Source organism: Macrotis lagotis, chromosome 7 (genome assembly GCF_037893015.1).
Source record: "Macrotis lagotis isolate mMagLag1 chromosome 7, bilby.v1.9.chrom.fasta, whole genome shotgun sequence".
Taxonomy (NCBI): domain Eukaryota; kingdom Metazoa; phylum Chordata; class Mammalia; order Peramelemorphia; family Peramelidae; genus Macrotis; species Macrotis lagotis.
This window is the reverse complement of record NC_133664.1, coordinates 17,399,800-17,421,394: the sequence shown is the minus strand read 5'-3', so window position 1 is coordinate 17,421,394 and position 21,595 is coordinate 17,399,800. Positions and strand designations below refer to the sequence as shown.

General features: G+C 42.8%; 1 protein-coding gene across 3 annotated transcripts in view; it reads right to left on the bottom strand.

Moving 5' to 3' along the window:
- Positions 1–19,054, bottom strand: part of TAX1BP1 (Tax1 binding protein 1) — a 69,711-nt gene extending 50,657 nt beyond the window's left edge. The window contains exons 1-2 of one of the 3 annotated variants that reach the window (XM_074195553.1): positions 19,036–19,054; positions 2,783–2,963 (exon numbers count right to left, since the gene is read on the bottom strand). In XM_074195553.1, the coding sequence (XP_074051654.1) occupies positions 2,783–2,956 (174 nt within the window). In that variant the 5' untranslated portion in view covers positions 2,957–2,963; positions 19,036–19,054. Of the gene's footprint in view, positions 1–2,782; positions 2,964–10,246; positions 10,407–19,035 lie in introns of those variants that run through there. The other 2 variants (XM_074195554.1, XM_074195552.1) reach the window with 2 other exon arrangements.
- Between the last annotated feature and the right edge of the window lie 2,541 nt (positions 19,055–21,595).

Genomic DNA, 21,595 nt, shown 5'->3' with positions numbered 1-21,595 from the left:
TTAAATAAGTTTTAGAACACGAATCAATGCAATGGCATGCTACCTACTTTCTGACAGAGGTGATGGACTATACAGAATAAGATATATTTGTGAATATGATAAATTCATGGATTTGTTTTGCTTGAATATCTCTAGTCTTATGTTATAAGGATTATAATTTTATTTTTTCATTTGAGAGAGATTTGATGAAAAAGCAGGCTAGCAAAAATTTGCATAAAAATTTTAACAGAAAGAGAGGGTCATTGAACATTTTTTTTACATTCAAATAAGAACAAAATTCAAAAAAAACCTCTGACAAGCAGGACAACTGTTGAAAGCAACATGCTAAATACTAAAAAGAAAAACAACTTATACAAAATAAGTCACAGTTGTATATGTAATCAATACTCATTTTTCTGCTCTACTTGGTAAATGGGTATGCCATCTTATCTGTTGTTACAAAAGGCAAGGCAAGGTCAGAAGAAAATGGAGGAGATAGGACAAGAGAGGGAAAGAAAAAACAGGGATAAACAGAAGAGAAAGATAAGAAAAGGAAAAAGGAAAGGAAAGCTAATCTCCTAGCTCCTTCCTTGTAGGTAAAGCTATTAATATATTCAATATATGTTTTTATCCATGTCATTGCTTCAATATTAAGTGGCAATGTATAACTAAACAATGAAACACTACCAGAAAAAGATCAACATCCAGAAAAGAGAAATGAGGCTAAAAAGAACAAAATATGAAAAAGAAGAGGCTGTCAGAGAGCATGAAAGCAAAAATTGCATCTTAACGCCCACTTAGCCAGTAGAAGAAAAGGCAGAAGATTTTTTCACTAACATATGAATAAGCAAGCAACAAACAGAGAGGAGGAGGAGAAGGAGGAGGAGCCAGGAGAGGAGGGTTCCTATGGGTTCCTATATCCACTGTTTCTGACTTGGGTCTGAAAAATCAGCAACCAATCATTACATGTGCTGGGGTGACAACAAATGGACATGCTGGAAACACACAGGGGACTAACATCCACCTAAATCACAGCCCTTTAGAAAACTTCATAACCTGCCTCAATTGTTTCCACACAAACATGCCAGCTAGAACAAAATTATAGGAAAATAAGCATTCCACAGAAACAATTTTATAAGAGGGTGACTGTCACTGTCATAAGTGTTTTAATTATAAGGTCTCCACAATTTTACAGACAAAGCATTGCCAAAGGGCCTCACTCCTTGGAAGCTGATATACCAATAATATCCATGCTTTGCCCTGCTCTTCACTCATGGGTGATGTCCTTTCTGAGAGCTCATTCTCTGAACTCCTCCAGTGGCTTTTCTCTCACCTTTTCCTTCCTGACCTTTGTGGTTGGACCCTGGGGACTACCACTGAAGCCTGGACACACACTGTAATAGATGGGTTCCTTTCCCTACTCCCATCTCTAAGGAAACCCATTCCTATTTCTCTGCATGTTCTCTGTGACATTATATGTCCCCATGTCCTTCAACTTCCAGTTTTATATACTTCCCCATCTCCAGACTCATCTCTTAAGATCCTATCTCTCACCCTCCTGAACCCCACCCCCCACAACCTGCTCCCTAGACATCTCCACTTAAATAATATCTGGAATGTGAGTCATCTGCCATCCCAGGCCATCCCAAATCAGCTCTGCCTCACTTAAATCCAATTCACACAAGTCAAAATGTTACTGGTTCTCTTCTAGTATGAAGGAGGAACACTACCACAACCAGGCTCCTCATAGTTGCACTGGCCACTGTGTGGAATTTGGTTTTCTAGACTGTTTACTTGTTAGAAATCTTTTTTTTTCCTTTCTTCATTTTGTTAATTGGAGGGTGAAGAGGAAGGAGTTGGCAAATAGTGATGACAAAAAAAAAGTTTTGGAATCATTTTTCTTTTAGGCTCTTCTTTTGCAAGGCAATGGGGCTAAGTGGCTTGCCTAAGGTCACACAGCTAGGTAATTAAGTGTCTGAGGCTGGATTTGAAATCAGGTCCTCCTGGTGTTCTATCCACTGAACAACCCCTTGAACTGCCTAGCTGCCGCCCCTCATTTTTTAAATATAGAGAGGGAGCAAGGTAGTTATGAATATAACATATAATATGGAATGAAGATTCAGTTTCATATAGAATCCTTTTTCTGTGTTGTGCTATTGTGTATGGAAATGTTTTTTGAGGGATGTTAAAAGTGAAGAATAAAAAAATTATAAAGAAAGAAAAAACTACATAAACCAAATTCACTTAAAACAGACTACAAATTATTTTCCATAACCAAATTACATTTCATTAAAAATACAAGTCAGAAATCACATTATTCAGAAATTCACAAGGAAAGAAGAGTAGGGTAGTCACTGACTAAATTAAAGGCAAGGATACTTGATCATTTGGGGGACTCTTTTTGGCAATATGATAAAGTCTATTTTATATGCATAAAATGAAATATACAGGATTACAAAGACCAATACTATTGAAAAGCAGTTACCATTATATTACAAAAGCAATTGCACAAATCATCAAGTTTCACTCCTGCAAAAGGAGTTTTCAGGAAGAAAACATCTCCCAATGTTGCAGATTTCTGCAATTTTAAGTATTATTGAGTTGCAAAAAGAAAACAAATGCTCTAAACTCCAGGAGAAGAATCACTGAAATAAACTTGTAATCATTTTATTCTAATTTATCCTAAGTAAAAAATGACAGTTACAGAGAAGTAATAGTGAGGGTTTTTTGGCCAAAAGTTAAACAACCATCATCCAAATCGTCAGCCTAAATCCTCTCTGGAAGACTGTTCAAATATTCTTACCTTAAAAATGCCAACCCAATCTTTTGGGTGTGGATGGATATACTGGGTCAAGGTGTAATGACATTCAAGGTGGGCATTGGGAAGATAACTCTTGGCCACATTTTGAAAGATGACGTGTGCAAAGTTGGAAGCCTGAAGAGAGCTTGACAACAGGACTTCTTGAAAGGATGTCATTGTTTATCTGTAAGAAATTATTCAAAGAAATCTTAGCATTGATTGATTTTTGCTAATAGTAAGAAAAAAAAGAACCAAACTCGAGCAATGATATTTCATGGAATGTTAGAAAATACCTCTATGTCCAAACCTTACACAAAGTATAACAAGTAATAAATAAGGAATGAAGAGTTGATACAAAAGTCAATACAAAAAAATTTTTTTAAAAAGTCAATACAAAAGAAAATACAAACAAAAGATGCATACTTCCAGCTTTCTTGGCTTCCATTCCTCCTCTGAGACAAGACTGCCTCTAAGGTTCATCTGAGCTTTTACTCTGTGACTCTCATTCACATAGAAGTATATACAAAGTAAATATACAAAATATCTACTTCATGTAGATAGATGATGGTGCCCAAACTGAATCTAGTAGGAGACCAGGATAAGAAGCAGGGGAGAAGGAAGTGCCTTTCAGGCTTGGGGGAATGGCCAGGGGAAAAAAATGCAAAGAGATGAAAAGTCAAAGGTGAGAAACAGAGGTAGGGAAAGCCAATCTGGCTAGAGCATGGAGAGGGAGAAGTCAGATAACAAACACTAATGAGGCTAGAAAGTAAGGTTGGACCAAGTAATGAAAAGCTGTAAAAGCCAAATAGACTTGGACTCTGAGTGGGGTAATGAATGATATGGTGACATTTGAACTTAAAGAAAATCCCTGACAACTCTATAGAAGACAGAGAAGAGTGGGGAGAGATTAATCTCGATTTCCCATCCATAGGAGCCCTTTAAATAGAGGCAAAAGTCATGTGTATCTCAATTCTTCTCTTCTAGATGCTATCTGGAGGCCCCTTCAGCCTCTGGGTTACTGTGTTGCATGAGATCTCTGCTCTGGGTCCTGTTCCCATGGATGTGGCCCTCAACCAGTCCAAGCCAAGTAGAGGAGAGAGAGCTTCAGCTCCACTGGTCAAAAGTGAGTAAGCTTATATTTCTAAAACAAGCGGAAACCCCCTTATTTCATAAATCATCCTATTGGTCAGATTAGGGAACAGAAAGGAGTCCTAGTATTTAAGCCAATTAGCATATGAAAAGGGTAATTAGAGAGGATTCCCATAATAGTTTAAAAAGGAAAAGAAAAGGAAATAAGAAAGCAGTGGCTCACCAGCAAATGCCAACTAAAGTCCCCTACAGGAAAATATTTGTCCTGAGGGTCTCCTATGCAAAGTGATCCCCCTCCTCTTCCTGTCTTTTCCTGGGTTCTCTCCGCTCTTCCTCACCATCCTCAACTCATCCTATCTAGAGGGTCCTACATTTCTTTGGTTGGTCAGGCAAGAGGTGTCGGGGCAGGGGTATCTAAATCAGGAGATCCGGCCCATCTGTAGCTAGCATAATTCTAAACTCGGAGAAATATCATTAAATGTACTTTAGGACCTTACTTTGTTTTGCTCTTTCTTGGGGTCAAAAACCTTTGGCAACTTTTGTCCTTAAATAGGACAAACTCTGGGAAGGTTAACACATTTATTTCCAACAAGTCAAACTCCATCAAGATCTGTCTTCATTTTGGGGAGATCTACCTTTTATATAACAGGAGCAGCTGGCCTAACTAATCATTTGTCCCAGGACTTCTCTAACCTAGTTGATCCACCACTTGGTTCTCATCACTTTTATTTAAATAATGTTGGGGTTTGGGTTTATTTGTTTTTGTCTTTGAACTGTAGGGTTTTTTAAAGAGCAAACAGCCACCTACAGATGGAGAGCTGCCTGAGAATTGCAGTCACTGGCCCCTGGCTTAAGTCTGAGGCAGGACAGAAACCAACCTCACCAACTCTAGAATCCTAGCTATTACCTTATGGGCTCAATAGGCCTCTAGTTAAATTGCAATCCTTAGATTCTTTCCTAAGTGACTCTCACTCCCTAAGGGCTGATCAAATAAAGCCTTTCACTAAACCCATTCTAATCCAAGTTACAATCACCTCTAGTCATTTCAAGAGTCTAATTTAAGCTCAGTCTCCACTCTTCCCTTTACAAGATTTCCTCTGCACAAGTGCCAAAGTGACCTCCCTAAAGCACAAGAGGGCAGTAGATGGAACCCTCCTAGGCTCAAGAATCTACAATGTCTTTTCATTGTTTTTAAATATTGTAGGTTCCAGTCTATTTTTTCCAGTATTATTTCCTAGCACCCCATTCACATTTAAACCACATGGGCTTTATGAAAGCCATGCTCCATCTCGGACTACTCATCTCCACTTCTTAGAATCCAGTTTCTTTAGGCCGAGTTCCAGGTCCAGCTCTTATGGGAAGCTAATTCTCTAGTTGTTTGTGTTCTCTCCTTCCTCAAATTATCATGTGTGGACATGTAGGCTTAATTTACATGGAGCTTACCAGGGGCCAGGCACTGTTTACAAATCTTATCTCATTTGATTCCCACAGCAACCCTGGGAGGTGTGAGGCAAACTGGGGCTGTATTTGAACTCTTATCTTCTAGCTCCAGGTCCAGCCCTCTACCTACAGCACCACCTGCTGAAGTTTGCAATCCTCCAATAGAATACAAATTTCTGGAAGGCAGAGAGGGTTCTGGGCTTTTCCAATACCTCCTATACCTAAACCTCCAGTTTAATACAATAGCTGTGGGGAGTCTCTTGATGTTGGAGTTAGTTCCTGGTCTCACTGGATTCCTGCCTAATTCCACTGAATTAGTTTTGTCTGCTTGAACCTGCCCACTCTCTCTTTCTTGGAACTATTCCTTCCCACCAAGAAAAGTGCTCATACCAGTTCTTAATATTTAAGAGATCTCAAGGCTGCCATTCTTTGCTGCCCTGAGATACACTCTATTGGTAAGCCTCCTCAGTTCTAACCATTCCTAGGATCTGCCTCTCTCTAATACCAATCAAGATAGCCTAATTAAAGGGTTTTTTTTAAATTTATAACAAAACATTGAAAACTAACAGAAAGGCTAGATTTGATTTTCTTGACAAATGTCTGTTGTCTAGCCAAATGTATGCCTGATGTGGTTTAAACTTGTCTTCATTTTTCAGATCTCCAATAGAAACTGGATACAAGAAAAAATATCACAAAAAAAATCAATAAAACTTGTGAAGTATTAAAAATTCACAGAAAGATCTTTGGAACAAGGATTTATGCAGTGGTATAAATTAAGTCTGAAAACTGCAACACTCACTTTTTTGTCCCATATTGTGCACTCTACATCCATGAGTAATAAATAACAATTTGGTTAATAACAGAATTGTTCAAAACAGCAAAAGCAATTTACTATTTTTATGATAATAAGTCTTCCACCTTCAACAGCTATAATAATTAATATTCTCTGTGATAATCTTCACACACTTTTTTCATCATTAAAAAAATAATCTCTAGCACTGTATTAACTTCATTTGTATCACAACTCAATAAAAGTCTGTGGGCTCAGGATTGCATAGAAACTCTATCCTCTAATTTACTACTTGCTATCAAAGTCTTCATTTAGAAAGATACCTTAAAGTAAAAAAACTTCCTATTCTGATGTCTTTTCTCACTTTCTCTTTTTCTCCCTTAACCTTTCAAATTAACTACAGAAAAATAATTCAACTGAAAAATACAGGTAATTAAAATATTTTCACTCAATGAAATGAGGCTTTTTTGGGGGGTCAAAAGCCATTTCTAAAACCAAAATCTTAAAAGTTACCAAATCTTAGTTTAAAAAACTAATTCCTTTTTATAAAGATTAAAGTTTGTACAATTCCACCATTAAGTTACAGCAAATCTATAATCGTTTGTGAGTACACACAGATTTCAGAGAAGAATTAAAGTTCAGAGGAAGTATTTAAATAAAAGATTTTAAACATTTATATTAATACAGAACCCTTCCTGACCTGATAGATTCCTCAGCTGACTGGTTACTCCTGCAACATTGACCAGCAGGACATTCCATTTCCCACTAAGGACTAACAACCTGGGAGGCTAGCTGGCACAGTGGATAAAGCACGGACCCTGGAGTCAGGAGTACCTGGGTTCAAATCCGGTCTCAGACACTTAATAATGACCTAGCTGTGTGGCCTTGGGCAAGCCACTTAACCCCATTTGCCTTGTAAAAATCTAAAAAAAAAAAAAAAAAAAAAAAAAGGACTAACAACCACCCCATTCCCACTCACTCCAACCCTTCCCTTTCTTCTCTCTCCTTTGACACCAGCACTGCCCACCCAGGTGAAGATGGAATATATTTCTTCATCAAAAAGATTAGAAATATCTCTTTACAATAAAAAGGCTGTACTTTGTGCATTTATATTGCCCAAGTCAACTAGTGAGTTGATTGGCATAGTGCTAATGAAGCCAGGCCATAGATTTAATCCTCTCAAGAGGTGGGAGGGAAGGATAGAGGACTATACAACTTCCTTCTTCCCAAACTCTAGCCAATTAACTCTAACAAATGTAACATCTTGAGGCCCTAAGCATAAAATTCAGTTTTTTTTCCTTAAAAACTCAACATACTATCCATCTGATTTTATAGAATGCCACTTCTTAAGAAATCTAGGTTGTTTTGTTTTTGTTTTTGCAAGACAAATGGGGTTAAGTGACTTGCCCAAGGCCACACAGCTAGGTCATTATTAAGTGTCTGAGACCGGATTTGAACCCAGGTACTCCTCACTCCAAGGCCGGTGCTTTATCCACTACGCCACCTAGCCACCCCTTCCTAAAGGAAATCTAAGAGGAAATAACACTTTTCTTCTTTTACACAAAGGGGCATTTATAATGTGCTAGGCACTGTGCAAAGCACTAGAAACACGAATACTATGACTTTATAACATTAATTCACTCCCCAACCCTAAGGATTATTGGGTTTTAAACACTGTACTTGTCTGAATTTTCACATGCCTAAATTTACAATAATTAAATTCAAAAGATAAATGTTTTTCTGATAATGGCTACACTGGATGGGGATTTTCTGTGGAATAACAATGTTAGATTTTCTGTGGAATAACAACAATGTTCTAAATGTTCCCAGCACTAATTTGATTATTCTATAAATGGCAGCAATGTTTGGAATGATTTTGAGCCAAATGCAAGCAACTCTCAATATTATATGAAATTGTTTGGAGTTTTTTAAATTAAAGTGTATCTCCTTTTTGTCTTCCCTTTCCTATCTTCCAACCATCAAACATTTAACAACTGGATGAATTCACAATGTCTTTGGCTCAGTTACCTCTAAATCTGCTCACCCGGCCTTCACCTGCTCCTCACTGCCCCCCCCTCAACATTTGTGAATGGTTTGTGAGTGGTCTACAACAAACTCCAATTCCCTTTCTGCTTTTTCCTCCCAAGAACTACCTTCACTCTGGAAACAGTATCCTTTCTAGAGAAAACAGAGACCTTCCCTATTCCTAGAGAAGAGAGAGGCTGATCCCACATAAACTCTCCCCACAAGAAAGGGGAAGTAGGAGCCACAACTTCTAGGGGAAATTTCAGCCCTCAATTCTACTTTTTGCTACCAAGTGTTTAGAAATGGGAGGCCGGTTTAAAATTAGAGAAAAGTGAGGAATCAAAACCAGGAGTTAAAAGACCAATAACACGTGCATGTGTAGTAGCCCACTTCCACATTTCACACTGCCTAGCTAAAAATCTCCAATTGAGTCCTAACTAGCTAAACCCAATTTCTTGGGATCCTTATAAGTCACCTAGGAATTCTACATCATGAAGTCTTTGAACTAGATTTTGTATCTTAATTCTAAAGGTAATAAATATCTGCACTGTGCATTTCTAATATAGACCTTAATAGTAATTCTTCTAGAATATTAATAGCCAATATTTCTACATATTATCTCATTTGATCTTCATAAGAATTTCATATGGTCAGGGTTTTTACAAAAGAACAAGCTGAGAGCTTAATGAAATGCCTTGTTCAGGCTGTCACAGCTACCAAGTGTCTGAGGTAAGATTTGCTGGGTCCAAGCTGACTGTTATCAAGCCACACTACTCTATCCATTTTACTTTAATGACATGAACAGTAACCAATTGAAATAAATATAAAAAACTGAAAAGGATTCATAAATTAAATCAGCAGCCAAAACCTTTTTTTCCAACAACCTTGTGTAATTCATCAGCCCTAAATATCAGCATATATAAAGATACAAAGGAGGAATGGATGTGTGATTTTATGGTAAGAAAGAACTTTGTGGAGGAGGAAAACTCCCTCTCCTAAAGTAGGTCAGGCTGGCATTCCAGTCCGAGAAGTGCCTACGGGGCGCACACAGCCAGGCCCAGTCAGAAGCAAAAGCTGAACCGACTGAAACTATGAGCCAGTGCTTTTAATTGTCAGGACTTTTTCCTCGGAGTGATGTGAGTTATACACACATTAGATTGCTTTCTGCGTGGAGAAAAAGGATAGGGAGAAAAGTGTGAAACTCCACTGTTGAAAACTCATTGCGCGTTGTTGGAAAAATAAAGAATTTTTTATAAAGAAATGATGAGAATGAACTAGGCTACTTCGTCTCCGTGCATTTTTAAAAACTAGGCACAACGTCAAGCCGCATTTTCATCACACACTTCCCCTACAGACGCTTGATGGGCCAGCAGTGTGGAAGCTTCGGACTATCCTCGCTTTGATTCACAACTAAGTCTCTTCCACGCTCTTCTGAAGCAACTTCCTCCAGCGTTTTACAGGCGTTTCGGAAGCCTGCGGTCCAGCAGGGCGGCCTAAAGCGGGGTCCCTAAGGGCCGAGGACGGACCCTCTAAGGCCCGGGGGTCGCGCTTCAGTCCGTAGCCCGTCCGCTCCGAGGGCTGGCGCAGGCGGGCGAAGCCCGGGCCCCGGGGCAGGGCCAGGGCCAGGGCCGGGGCCGGGGCCGGGGCCGGGGGCCAGGGCCGGCCGGCCGGGCTGTGCTGACGTCACTGGAGAGCAGCGCCCGGCGGGGCGGGGCGGGCCGGGGCGCTGACCCCGGGCCCAGGTGACCGCGCCGGGGTCAGCCCTCCGCTCCGCCCCCCCCCCGTGCCCCCGGGGTCAGAGGGCGCCCGCAGCCGCTCCGGCCGTTTCCGGAGGCCCCGCCCCGGCCCCGCCCCGTCAGGCCCCCACACGGGCGGGGCCGCCCCGCGCTCCCCTCCCCCTCCCGGTCCCGGGCGCCCCCCCCCCCCCGGAGATGGGGGCGGGGGAGGAGGGGGCCCCCCGGTGTCCGCGGCGGCACGGACTGCGCGGCGGCGGGCGAGGCTGAGGCCCGGCTTCGTCGGACAAGCGGGGAAACTGAGGCAGCCCCCCCCCCGCGGGCCCCGGAACCCCTTCCCCCGGCGGACGCGTCACAATCCCAGCCTCCCCGCCCGCCCCGGCGCCTCACCAAGGCGGGGCCCAGCGGGCCCCCGGGAAGACGAGGCGGCGTCAGCGAGGCCTCTCGCCCGGAGTCGCCATCGGCCGCCGGCGCCTCGGGGACCGACCGCGGAAGGGCTCCGTCACGGAGGGGCGGACGGACCGGGGAGGAGGAAGAAGGGGAGGAGCGGGGGGGCAGGGAAGGAGGGAGGGCGGAGGGAGGGGCGAGCCGGCCGCGTCGTCTGCGTCGCTTCCGCCCTTCCGGAGCCTCGCTTCCGCCGCGAGCACGCAGCCTCGTTCCGGCCCGCCGGAAGGGAAGGGGCGGGACCCGGGGGCGGACTGCTCGGGGGGCGCATGCGCGACGGCTGCGCCGGAACTGCCGCTCGGCTGGCCCCCGAGACGGGACGGCCCCGGCCGCTTCCCCCCGCCCCGCGGCGCCGGGACCTGTTTGCCAAGCGCGGCGCGGTTCTCATCTAACGGGCTCCTCGGAGCGGCCCCGAACGAGGGGCTCCGCTGTTGCCCCGTTGTACAGGAGGGGAGACCAAGGCAGGCTGGCTCGGTGCCAGCGAGCCCGGGGCCGGGGGCGCTGAGGGAGCAAAAGAGGGCGGCCTCCTGCCCCCCGAAGAACTGCCCAACCGAGGGGCCTGAGGGCCCCGCCTGGCCCCAGGAGCGCCGGTGGGCGCCTGCCCCTCCGAGCCGGAGGCAGCCCTGACTGCGGGCATCACACCCAGCCTTGTCCCCGAAGTGACTGCCGCTCCGCCGGCTACACGCATCCACGGACATGAGCGGAGGCCAGGAGCGTCCAGCCGGGCTGCCTGCTGTATATAATACCTGGCATGAGGAAGTTTAATCCTTCTTGTGACCTTGACCTCGAAAGTGCACATCGGCAGGTGACATCGCTCTGTATAACACATGTGATGCACACATGCACAGTTACATGTAAATGGCAGGAGGACAAAGCCAGCTGAGTGCTGACCAACGCCACTTACTCTATATAATACCCAGCATGAGTAAGCCATTTGCTGATTTTTTTTAATTCCCATCTTGTGATCTTGACCTCGAAAGTGGAACCAACTATAACCAAAAGGGAGTTCAGCTCTGCCGGTGACATCAGCCCCAGACTTTTCTGGAGTTTTCAGTCTGTATAACATACATGTGATAGACACATACATCCGGCTATATGTACAAATGACAGGAGTTAAGGAGGACCAAGCCAGCCGAGTGCTGACTAATGGCAGTTAGTGTATATAGATAGTAACTACTATCTATATATAGTAACTATTATGAGTAAGCAGTTTGCTGATGTTTTTAATCCCCATCTTGTGATCTTGACCTTTTAGAAAGTGGAACCCAATATAACTAGAAGGAAATTCAGATCAGTCGATGACATCAGCCCCAAACTTTTTTTGGTGTTTTTCTTGTTTTGCACTTCTTAGTAACAGTAAACTTCTGTTATGCTAATTAGCTTCCATTCTTAACTAAATGAAATCCAGGTGCTTAGTCAACCCCACTTATGTTAATGTGTTCCATTTTAATGATACCATAACTTTACCCAGCATCTGTCCCCCTAGAAGGTATATCACAAGATCTGTCAGCAAGATAAACTGAGTGTACAGCACAATGCAAGAATGCTATAAGGAATAAAAAATACCAAATTAGGCCATCTGTGAGCTCAAGGAGCATCCAGTAGCAAGGTGGAAGTGATTCTATACATAAAATGTTAACTACCAATAAAAAATTATCATGAGAACTGACATGTGTATAAAACTTTATATTCTTATTTCATTTGCCTCCTTCATAATGCCCCAGGGAAATACTTAACCCAGATATTATTTTATACTTCCATTTTGTAGATGAGGAAACTGAACTCAGGGGAAGTGACATGCCCATGACCTCACAGCCACAAGTATCCAAAAACTAGATTTGAGCATGAGTCCAAGTCCTCTGAGCTGCCCACTATACCTTAATGCCTTTTTATGGAGTAGACACCTTGGGAGTTTAGAGGAGGGACACAACACTACAGAACAGAATAAGAGAGGCTTAACAGAACAAGAGAAAGTAAATGCTTAATTAAACTGGTCCTCGAAGGTTGAACTCAGTTGCATGAGGGGAGAGTCAAAAGAAGAAACCTATCTCTCCTCAGCAATGCCAGTAGCTGCACAGGATGTGGTTTCTGCCTTAAACTCTTATTAGGTGAGAACTAAGACACAGAAGACATCATTTCCAAACAGTACAGCATACAACTTAAGGTTTTGTAACACACAACTCAGCTGTTGGAGAAGAAAAGGAGGGATTAATGAAAACTATTGCCATGACTTACTGGGACATGGGACTCCTAAACAGATCTTGAAGACTAGGTAGAATTTCAATGACTGGACAACAGTGTAGAGGAAATGATTAGGCAAGAAAAAAACAAAGGAAAGTCTTCCTTACATTTTTTGTGATGGTAATGAATTCAACATATTCTTGAGAAATTGAGAATATTAACCAGAGGAGAATGAGAAGTACAAATACAAATTAAGATTAGAGACAAGAGCAAAGACGGACAATCTTAAAGCTGCAGAAAAGGCAAAAGAATTCAAGTGCTCCCTTTGGGATTTTAAAACTGCTCAGGATTTTATGAAATATAGCAAAGTAAACAGATTAAAAACTTCCTCCTGAGGGTCAACAGGGACTTCAGGCCTGGATGAATTACAAAGGCAGGCTTGGCTTAGTCTGGCCACATGGCATGGGGGAGGCCCATTATGCTCCATGTGGCCTAAGAAAGCATGAGAAAAATCCATCCTGCTGGATGGAAGTTGGAGTCAAAGAAAAAGAGGAGAGGCAAGAAGCAGTGGAGCTATCTGTTAAATACTCTTCTGTAGTATGTTGGGCAAGGGGTGGCACTTGAAGAGTGGTCTTGTACCTTGGGCCAGGTATCTTTCAATGACAAGCTACATACTGATCCTTCCTGTCCCCAGGTTCAACATGTCATTTTCTGACATACCAGGTCTATGACCAAGATTAGGTGAAGGGGAAAATGGGAGACAGAATACAAGCTACAGAGGTCAGTTTACATCTCAGGAGCTTTCTACAATTAACAAGATTTTAATAGCATTGAAAAATTACAGAATTTGTTTCTGCTATATTCACAATTCTCTGCATCAAAACCATGTTATTCAAGACCTTGAAAACCTAACAGCAAGTTTGTACTGGGGGCTTATGAAAGAGGGAGCCATTGAAGATGAAAATTGAGAAAGGAATCTCGAACCACTTGGGTAGGATTTGGACAGTCAAACACAAGAAGGGGATTCAAATCCTTTCAGAATCCAATCATACTGACCCCTTGAGGGGAAGAAGAGGATACAATTTTGGGAAAACTGAAAGCTAAGTTTAGAAAAAAAAAAGACCTAACTTAAGTAAAGTTTGAATTTGGGCCACAGCAATTTAGAGAACTAATCTTCTCCTCCTCCTCTTCCTCCTCCTCCTCCTCCTTCCTTCTTTCTTCCTTCTTCAGTTTTTGCAAGGCAGTGGGGTTAAGTGAGTTGCCCAAGGTCACACAGCTAGGTAATTATTAAGTATTTGAGGTCAGATTTGAACTCTGGTGCTCTATCCACTGCACCACATAGCTTCATGGATGAAAGATTGGATAAGAGGAGGAAACTAGAAACAGAGAAATGAAGTGGTTTTTTTTTATATCCCCAGTGAGTGGCAGAAGGTAGGCACTTCTTGAATGCCTATTGATTGAATGAAATTGGAGGCTGTTGAAATAAAGGCCTGAACCAGGATTATGGCAATGACAAGTCAATGGAAGACTCTCCAGGATGTGGAGACTGGACATGGCTAGCCAAGAAGACCTTAAGTCAAAGATGGCATAACCAAGAAAATGACAATGGCAAATATAGAAAAAAAAATAGATCAGAAAAAGGATCTATCTTGAAGGGAGAGGAGCAATTGAAAGTTTATTTTGTGACATGCTGTTGATGTCTAGTCCCATTAGAATATTCACTTTGGATAAATGCTGCAAATGGGCAGTAATGACTTGAGATTCAGTTGAGAACCGAACTGAATAGGAGACTGAGTGCTTGCATTTGAGAAGTTGTATGGTACTTTCAGAGAGTGCAAAATCCTTTTGTTTTTACCCATCTTTGAACACCAGTCTTCTGGGAATGCAACCAAGCAGGGGAAACCTTCAAAGAAGGAAAATGGTAGAGGCTATTAGAGATAATGGAAAGATGCTTGGTAGATGTCTAGAGACTGCAGCCTATCCCAAGATCCAGGAAGTAGGCCAAAAGGCATCCTCACAGGGTTACTCTGCAATCGGAAATATCCAAAGTCCCAGAGTTAGAACCTGGAATGTCTATGTGATGCCTAAAGGGGAACAAGTTCATAAAACACAGAAAGGAAGAAGGTATAATCTTACTGTTTCTATTGGCCCAAAAGACCTACCCTTGTTGTTATCACAGATCCTATCGGGTTATTAATGAAGCCTTTCAATAACTTTAGAGATGATATAGAATAATAGAAAGTCCTGTGGTATTAATAAGTAAAGAATTGCCTTTAAAATTCAATTTGGAAGGGTGGCTAGGTGTCACAGTGGATAGAGCACTGGTCCTAAAGTCAGGAGTACCTGAGTTCAAATCCGGCCTCAGACACTTAATAATTACCTAACTGTGGTGCCTTGGGCAAGTCACTTAATCCCATTGCCTTGCAAAAACTAAAAAAAAAAAAATTTCAATTTGGCTTTATTATAATGGTATGACTGTAGGCAAGTCATTAACCTTTCTAAGCTTCAGATTCCTCATGTAGAAAGTAGAACTAATACAATCTCCCTATCCACTCCAAGAGATTATTGAGAGAATCAAAGAAAAATAACCAGCACACGTAAATCTTAAACATTGTATAAAATCAGTTATTATTTAGTTCCCAAATGCCTAAGTGTTATAATTTTTGTCATAGTCTCAATCCATTATCTGAGAGCCTTGAATGAAAAGATTGGACAAAAAACAAATGAACAAGCCATGTCAGTCAAGATTCCTAGAAGACTGAGCAAACTTTTTAAATTCTCTCCTGAATCTGTTTTCAAGGTGGTTTTTTTTTTTAGGTTTTTGCAAGGCAAATTGCATTAAGTGGCTTGCCCAAGGCCACACAGCTAGGTAATTATTAAGTGTCTGAGACCAGATTTGAACCCAGGTACTTCTGACTCCAGAGCCAGTGCTTTACCCACTGCACCACCGAGCCACCCCCTGAAGGAGTTATTTTCTTCAGAGAGCTTTTTTATCTCCTTTTCCAGCTGGCCAATTCTGCTTTTTAAGGCATTCTTCTCCTCACTTGCCTTTTGTGTTGCTTTTTCCATTTGATCTAAACTGGTTTTTAACATATTTTCTTCAGGGTTTTTTTTATATTTCTTTCACCAAGCTGTTGACTTGGTTTTCATGATTTATCTACATCACTCTCATTTTTTCCTCCCAATTTTTCCTCCCTTAATTGCTTTTCAAAGTCTTTTTTGAACTCATCCATAGCCAGAGCCCATTTTCTATTTCTCTTGGGGGTTTGGGGTACCAAAGCTTTGATTTTGTCATCTTCTGAATCTTCCATGGAACCAAAGTAATTTTTTTTTATGATTAGATTCTTCTTTTTCTGTTGTTTGCTCATCTCCTCAGCCTATAACTGATTCACCACACTTCCAAGGCTTTGGGGGTTTTTGGGATACCCCACTGGGACCTTAATTCCTCCAAGGTCTTATTAGAGGTTCTGACTGCTCTCTTGGCTGTGCCTGGTATGTGGATGACCACAAGCCCTCCCCCTGTCCTGGAGCTGTGAGGAGGGTCCCTGCTTAGCTGTGGTAGTATGGGGGCCCAGACTGTAACCTGGATCTGAGTGTGGGGAAACAGCAGAGTCCTGCCCCAGGGAGAGCAGAGGGACCTCTGTATTCTCCCCTGACCCCCTTACCATCTGTGGGCTGCACTCTGGAGGTACAGGCTGGCTTCCATGATTCTGCCACAGTTTCTCATCACAGGGCTGCTCTGAGGCCGGCATGCGCTCTGCACTCACTTTGGTGCAGCAGAGTTCTCTTACTACCCCTTCAAGCTATTCCTTGTAATTCCAGGGCCAGGAGGTCTGGAAACTGCCCCCTCTGCCACAGACCCAGGCAACCCCTGGGATCTAGGTACTTGGCTGACTGCACTCTGCTGCAGTTGCATGGCTTTTTCCAACCCCTATTCCCAGTAAAACAGACCTTTCCTATGGAACTTCTAAGTCATCTTGGACTGGGAAGTTGTATCATTCAGTCTTTCTGTGGGTTCTGCCTCTCTAAATTTTGTCTAGTCATAATTTGACAGCTTTTGGAGTTTTGTGGGGAATGGGAATTCCTGCCTTCATGCCACCATCTTGGCTTCACCCCCTGCACAAACTCTTAAAATGTAGAGACATGGTTCTATTACATCTGATAATGTGTAGGAGAAAAGGGCCCAGAGTCTTAGACAAGGAAGGTTTGATTCAAAACCAGTCCCACTGATGCTACTTACTGGATCAAGTCACCTAGCCACTCACCCTCAGTTTTCTCATCCAATAAATGGGCATAAATCACACTTTGACTATTAATCTTCCCTAGCTGATGTTAAGGAACAAATCAGTTAAGAAGAGAAAGAGAATGTATGGAATGTTGTGTGTGTGTTTGTGTGTGTGTGTGTGTGTGTGTGTGTGTGTGTGTCCCTGTCTTTGTAGCCATAAAGGCTCCACAAATATAAATGTAAGTATTCTTTGTTATATACCTTAGCTGCTTTATTTCTTCTAAATTTAAGGTTTGAATTAAGTTCCAATAGAAACAGAATGTGATTAACCAACTTTTCATGGTATTCTAAATATAGCACCCATTTATTTATATAATTTCCAAATATATACTTATGGGTCTAGTTTAATTGGTTTATTAAAAGTTTCTTAAAAATTTTTTAAGCAAATTAAGTGCAGGCTAGATCAATTACCAAGGCTATGACTAGTCTAAGTAAAGCAAATATTGGCAGTTAATGTATTCAAGCAACAATACTGGTTAGAAATAAATCCTGCTCTGGCCTGATTTAGCCTCTGCGGTTTTCTTATTTACATCGATCAAATTAACCGGTTTAGTGCTGGATCTTTATTTTACTTTGGGCTGCAGCATCACCATCTTCATTTTTGTTCTCTAAGAACTCTCAGGGAAAAGATAGGTTCCTGTCTAGATTGTGATGAAGCACACTCCAATGTGTGAAGAGGTCTTTCTTAGGGGTCTATTCAATGGCAAGCCCCTGGCCAAGGCCAGAATGAGCAATAAAAGCTCAAAGTACAAGAATCACTGCCTTCAAGGTGCTTACAGTCTAGGCTGACCACAGCTTGTACCTTTGTTTAGGCAGAGTCAAAGAGTTGCAAGGTGGTTGTTGGGGGTGGGGGGGCGGTGTAGGGGCTTTTAGAGAGGAAAGCTGCGGGGGCACCAGGACAGACTTCCTGGAGAAAATGACCCTTGAAGGCAGAAGTGAGGAGGAAGTGGAGTCCAGGGCTGTGGACTGGCTTGTCTTGGGAACCCAGTTGACGTCCCTCATTGCTAACAGGCTCTAAAAAGGAAACCCTCTTTCTGCACACTTTGGATTTTCTGTTCTGACACTTAATTAGAGCTGATGAAGAAACCCATTTAAAGGTTGCCAGAGCAGCCCTTGCTCCTAAAACTGTCTGAGGGAGATTGATGAAATTTCTAACTTTGTTCACATGGGAGAAGGTGAGAGCAGACACGTTAATTCTTCTTGTACATATGAGAATTTTCTTGTCTATGGAAGAAAAAGCGATCCTAAGGTGTGAGACTTGGCAGCTTCACCGAGTACAATGGGCATAAGAAAAATGTTTCTGAAAGCACACATTGGAGCTGCTGTTACCTCACAGTGGGATCCCTGAATTGTCAAGGGGCAAAGTCATGCTTACATACCAATAAAAGGGGAGCTTTCACTGGGGTCCTGATCTCCAGCCTTGAATAAATGCTTTCCTCGTAGACCCAGGCCTGAGGGGGAATTTCATTTCTCATTCAGGGACACCCAGGATGGGCAGGAAAACAAATGCCAACAGCCACGAAAGAGCTGTACTCCCAATGGAGAGACCAAAGGACAGTTGGGATAGCAGATGTGCTGTTGGAATGTAGAGCCTCTCTATCCAGTACACCCGATCTCTGAACAACCCTCCACACACACATGCACCTTGACATAGCCTTAAAAGAAGACTAGGTGATAAGGTGGATGGAGCACCAACCTTAGAGTCAGGAGGATCTGAGTTCAAATTCAGTCCCAGACACTTGACCCCTGCTTAGCTATGTGACCTTGGGCAAGTCATTTGACCCCAACTGCCTATCATCCAGGATTATCTCCAGTCATCCTAATTCCTTTCTGGCCACTGAACCCAGATGGTTCTGGAAGAGTAAGTGAGATTGGTGACTTTGCATGGTCCCCCTCACTCCAATCCAATTCATGGGCTTGTCCTGGCATCATCTCCCTGATGCCATGGTCTTCTTTGAGAACAAAGGACAGGATAGACAGCCTCGGTCCCTTCTCTCAGCTGAGCTCCACTCCCCCACCACCACCACCTGCCTACGAAACATCTCTACCTGGTTGTCCCATGGTCCCCTTGGTATCAGTGGAGACTGTGCTTAGGACAGAACAGATGACCTTCCTCCCCCATTCCCTTCTGGACTTTCTTTTTTCTGTGGAAGGCAGTGCCATCCCTCTACCCCAAGGTCATCACCCTGGTCCCAAGCCCAGACCCTTCTAAAGCCACCACACATCTCCAAGCCATCCCCTTCTCTCCCCTCGCTGGCCATCTCATTACCTCTGTCTAGACTTTTGCCAAAGGCTCCTAATGGAAAGCCAAGAGTTCCAGGTGCCTCCGTCTCTGACCTGTTCTCCACCACGCAGCTGCTTGGCTAAAGAACTTTCAGAGCTTCACCTCACACCCAGCAAATCAACAAAGCCAGGAAAAAAGCACTGGGTTGATGTGGGAGGGCACATTTCCTAGTTCACGTGGGATTTTGGCATACTGGTCCCTGTAACCTCTGCCTCTTATAATCCCTAACTTCCCTCAAGCCCCAGGTCCTTGCTTTATCCTCTCTTGTTCATACTTCAGAGACAAGTGATTAAGCTAGAGAAGAGAAATGGTAGGAGGTCACTTTTGCTTAGTCCTAAAAAAAAGTCAGCCTGGGAGAGGATGACCCTTAGAGTATCTGGGCCAAAACAGAAGCAATTAGATTCCCTCTGAGATGATCAGGGTCCTAGAGGTGCAGGTGCTTTGGATTTAAGTTGGGGAGGGAGTGGGGAACTGTGCTATCCCTCCAGAGCCTTTGGGGTTCAGTGGGCAGACCTGGCATCACCTCCCTGATGCCATGGAAGCACAAACCACAAAAAGACTTTTTCAATCTTGAAGTTATAGTGTTAACTCTCTGATGTGGTTCCAGTGAAGAGGGAGATTTTTCAATTTTATCTTTGTATCCACTGCCACATAGCCTTGGGTGTTGCAGGTTTGGGGTTAGGCTGGCCCCAGAAAAGGGGCAGTGGTTCTGTGGTTTTCAGCTGTCTGACCCCAAATATGTCCGGTATGGCAGACATGCCAGAGCGGTTTTAACCATCTCCTTCTCCAGCTCCCTTTTACAACAAATAGTTAAATCTTGTGCCTTTCCAGGCTGACCTTGGGCTTGTAACATCCTTTGCTACCATTTTTGAGAATGGTCTTCCCTGTACCAAAACCTTGAGTTAATAACAGCCATTTCTGTACCCTCTGGGAGGATCCTACAAGGTCAGGGAAACAGAGGCAGAAGCCCAACATGGTAACAAACTGTTATCTCTGAACATCCTGATACAATCTTTTACACTACACCCATGCTGCCTGTGCCATCCCTACCTACCCCTTTCCCAGCACCTAGACCACCCCCTGTACCTCTCTAAAGTCTTTGCTTTTCCCCCTGCTAACTGTTAAAACTCTCCTGCAATAACCTTGCACCTGGATAATAGAACTTCTCTGTCCCTTATCATTCTGAGTTGTGAGTCTTCATGAAATTCGGTCACTATTCAAACCCTTGCTCAACCTGAGCTCCAAATTTCATCATTCCTGCCTATGCCTCTAATCCTGCCACTGGACCCCTTACCATGACTCTGTTATGGTTGGAATGATTGCTCAGGCTGTTAAGCCAAAGGTCAATAAAGATGCCTTTTGTGAAAATGGAATGTTAGAGCATCCAAGACTACTAAGACTTCTGAATTGCCCATGAGAGAACATTTCAGAAATCATTGCCTATGATGAGTATTTGCAAATATCAAATGCAACATCTAATTTATTTCAGGGACTTTAGTAACACTCCAAAAACTTGCCCATTCCAAAAATAAGAAGAATTCCAGTTTTGAACAGGAAGACAGGTCATAATCCCAGCTCTACCATTTTGTACCCATGTTATCTTGGACAAATCCCTAGAGATAATGATACCCACCCTATCTCACAGGATTAAATCAAGGAAGTATTTATACAAATGTGAATCATTATTTTTGGAGGAAAAAACTGGACTGTGCAGACACTCTTTTTGAAGAGTTAGTGTCTGTACTAAGGGAAAGAAAGTCGGAGGAGACATGGGTTCAAACCCTACCTGCTTGAAGAAAAATGCTTCACATACTTTGAAATGATATAAAATATAAGTTATTACTGCTGGGAGGATCAATTGAAATAATATAAGTAAAGTCATAACATTGACTTTTGCTATCATAATTATTATCCTTCAATCCTGTAGATCACTATCAGTGTATTTGCCCTTAAATTGATTTTCTTTTTTTTTCTTTATTTTAGGTATTTTTTGCAAGACAATGAGGTTAAGTGACTTGCCCAAGGTCACACAGCTAGGCAATTATTAAGTCTCTAAGACTGGATTTGAACTCAGATCCTCCTGACTCCAGGGCTCGTGCTCAATCCACCGTGCCATCTAGCCACCCCTCTGGCCTTCATTCTCAAAGAAGACCATAACATCAGAAAAGTGATGCCATTTGATGAGGGGCTGCTGTGTTGTCACCAGCCTCACTTCTCTGCTCTGGAGCCATCGGGGTCCAGTGGCTAGATAGGGATCAGGATGACTGGAGATGACCCAGATGTAGTGGGAGATCTTGATCTTTTTCCCATTTCTTAGTTTGAAATGCCCATTTGGTGTTTAAAGCTAGGAAGAAAGCAAAGAATGGACTCTTTTACCAAGTCAAAAAAAAATGTAGCTGGAAGGGTAAAAATTTCAGGCTTTCTGGCTAAAACATAAAGAATTGCTATTTACATTCACTTTGAGCCAATCTGGGCCCAAACAAAGACCAAGTGGGGTTTGACTTGAGACCTGTTATTGGCCAATTCATGAGTGATTTGGGTTTAC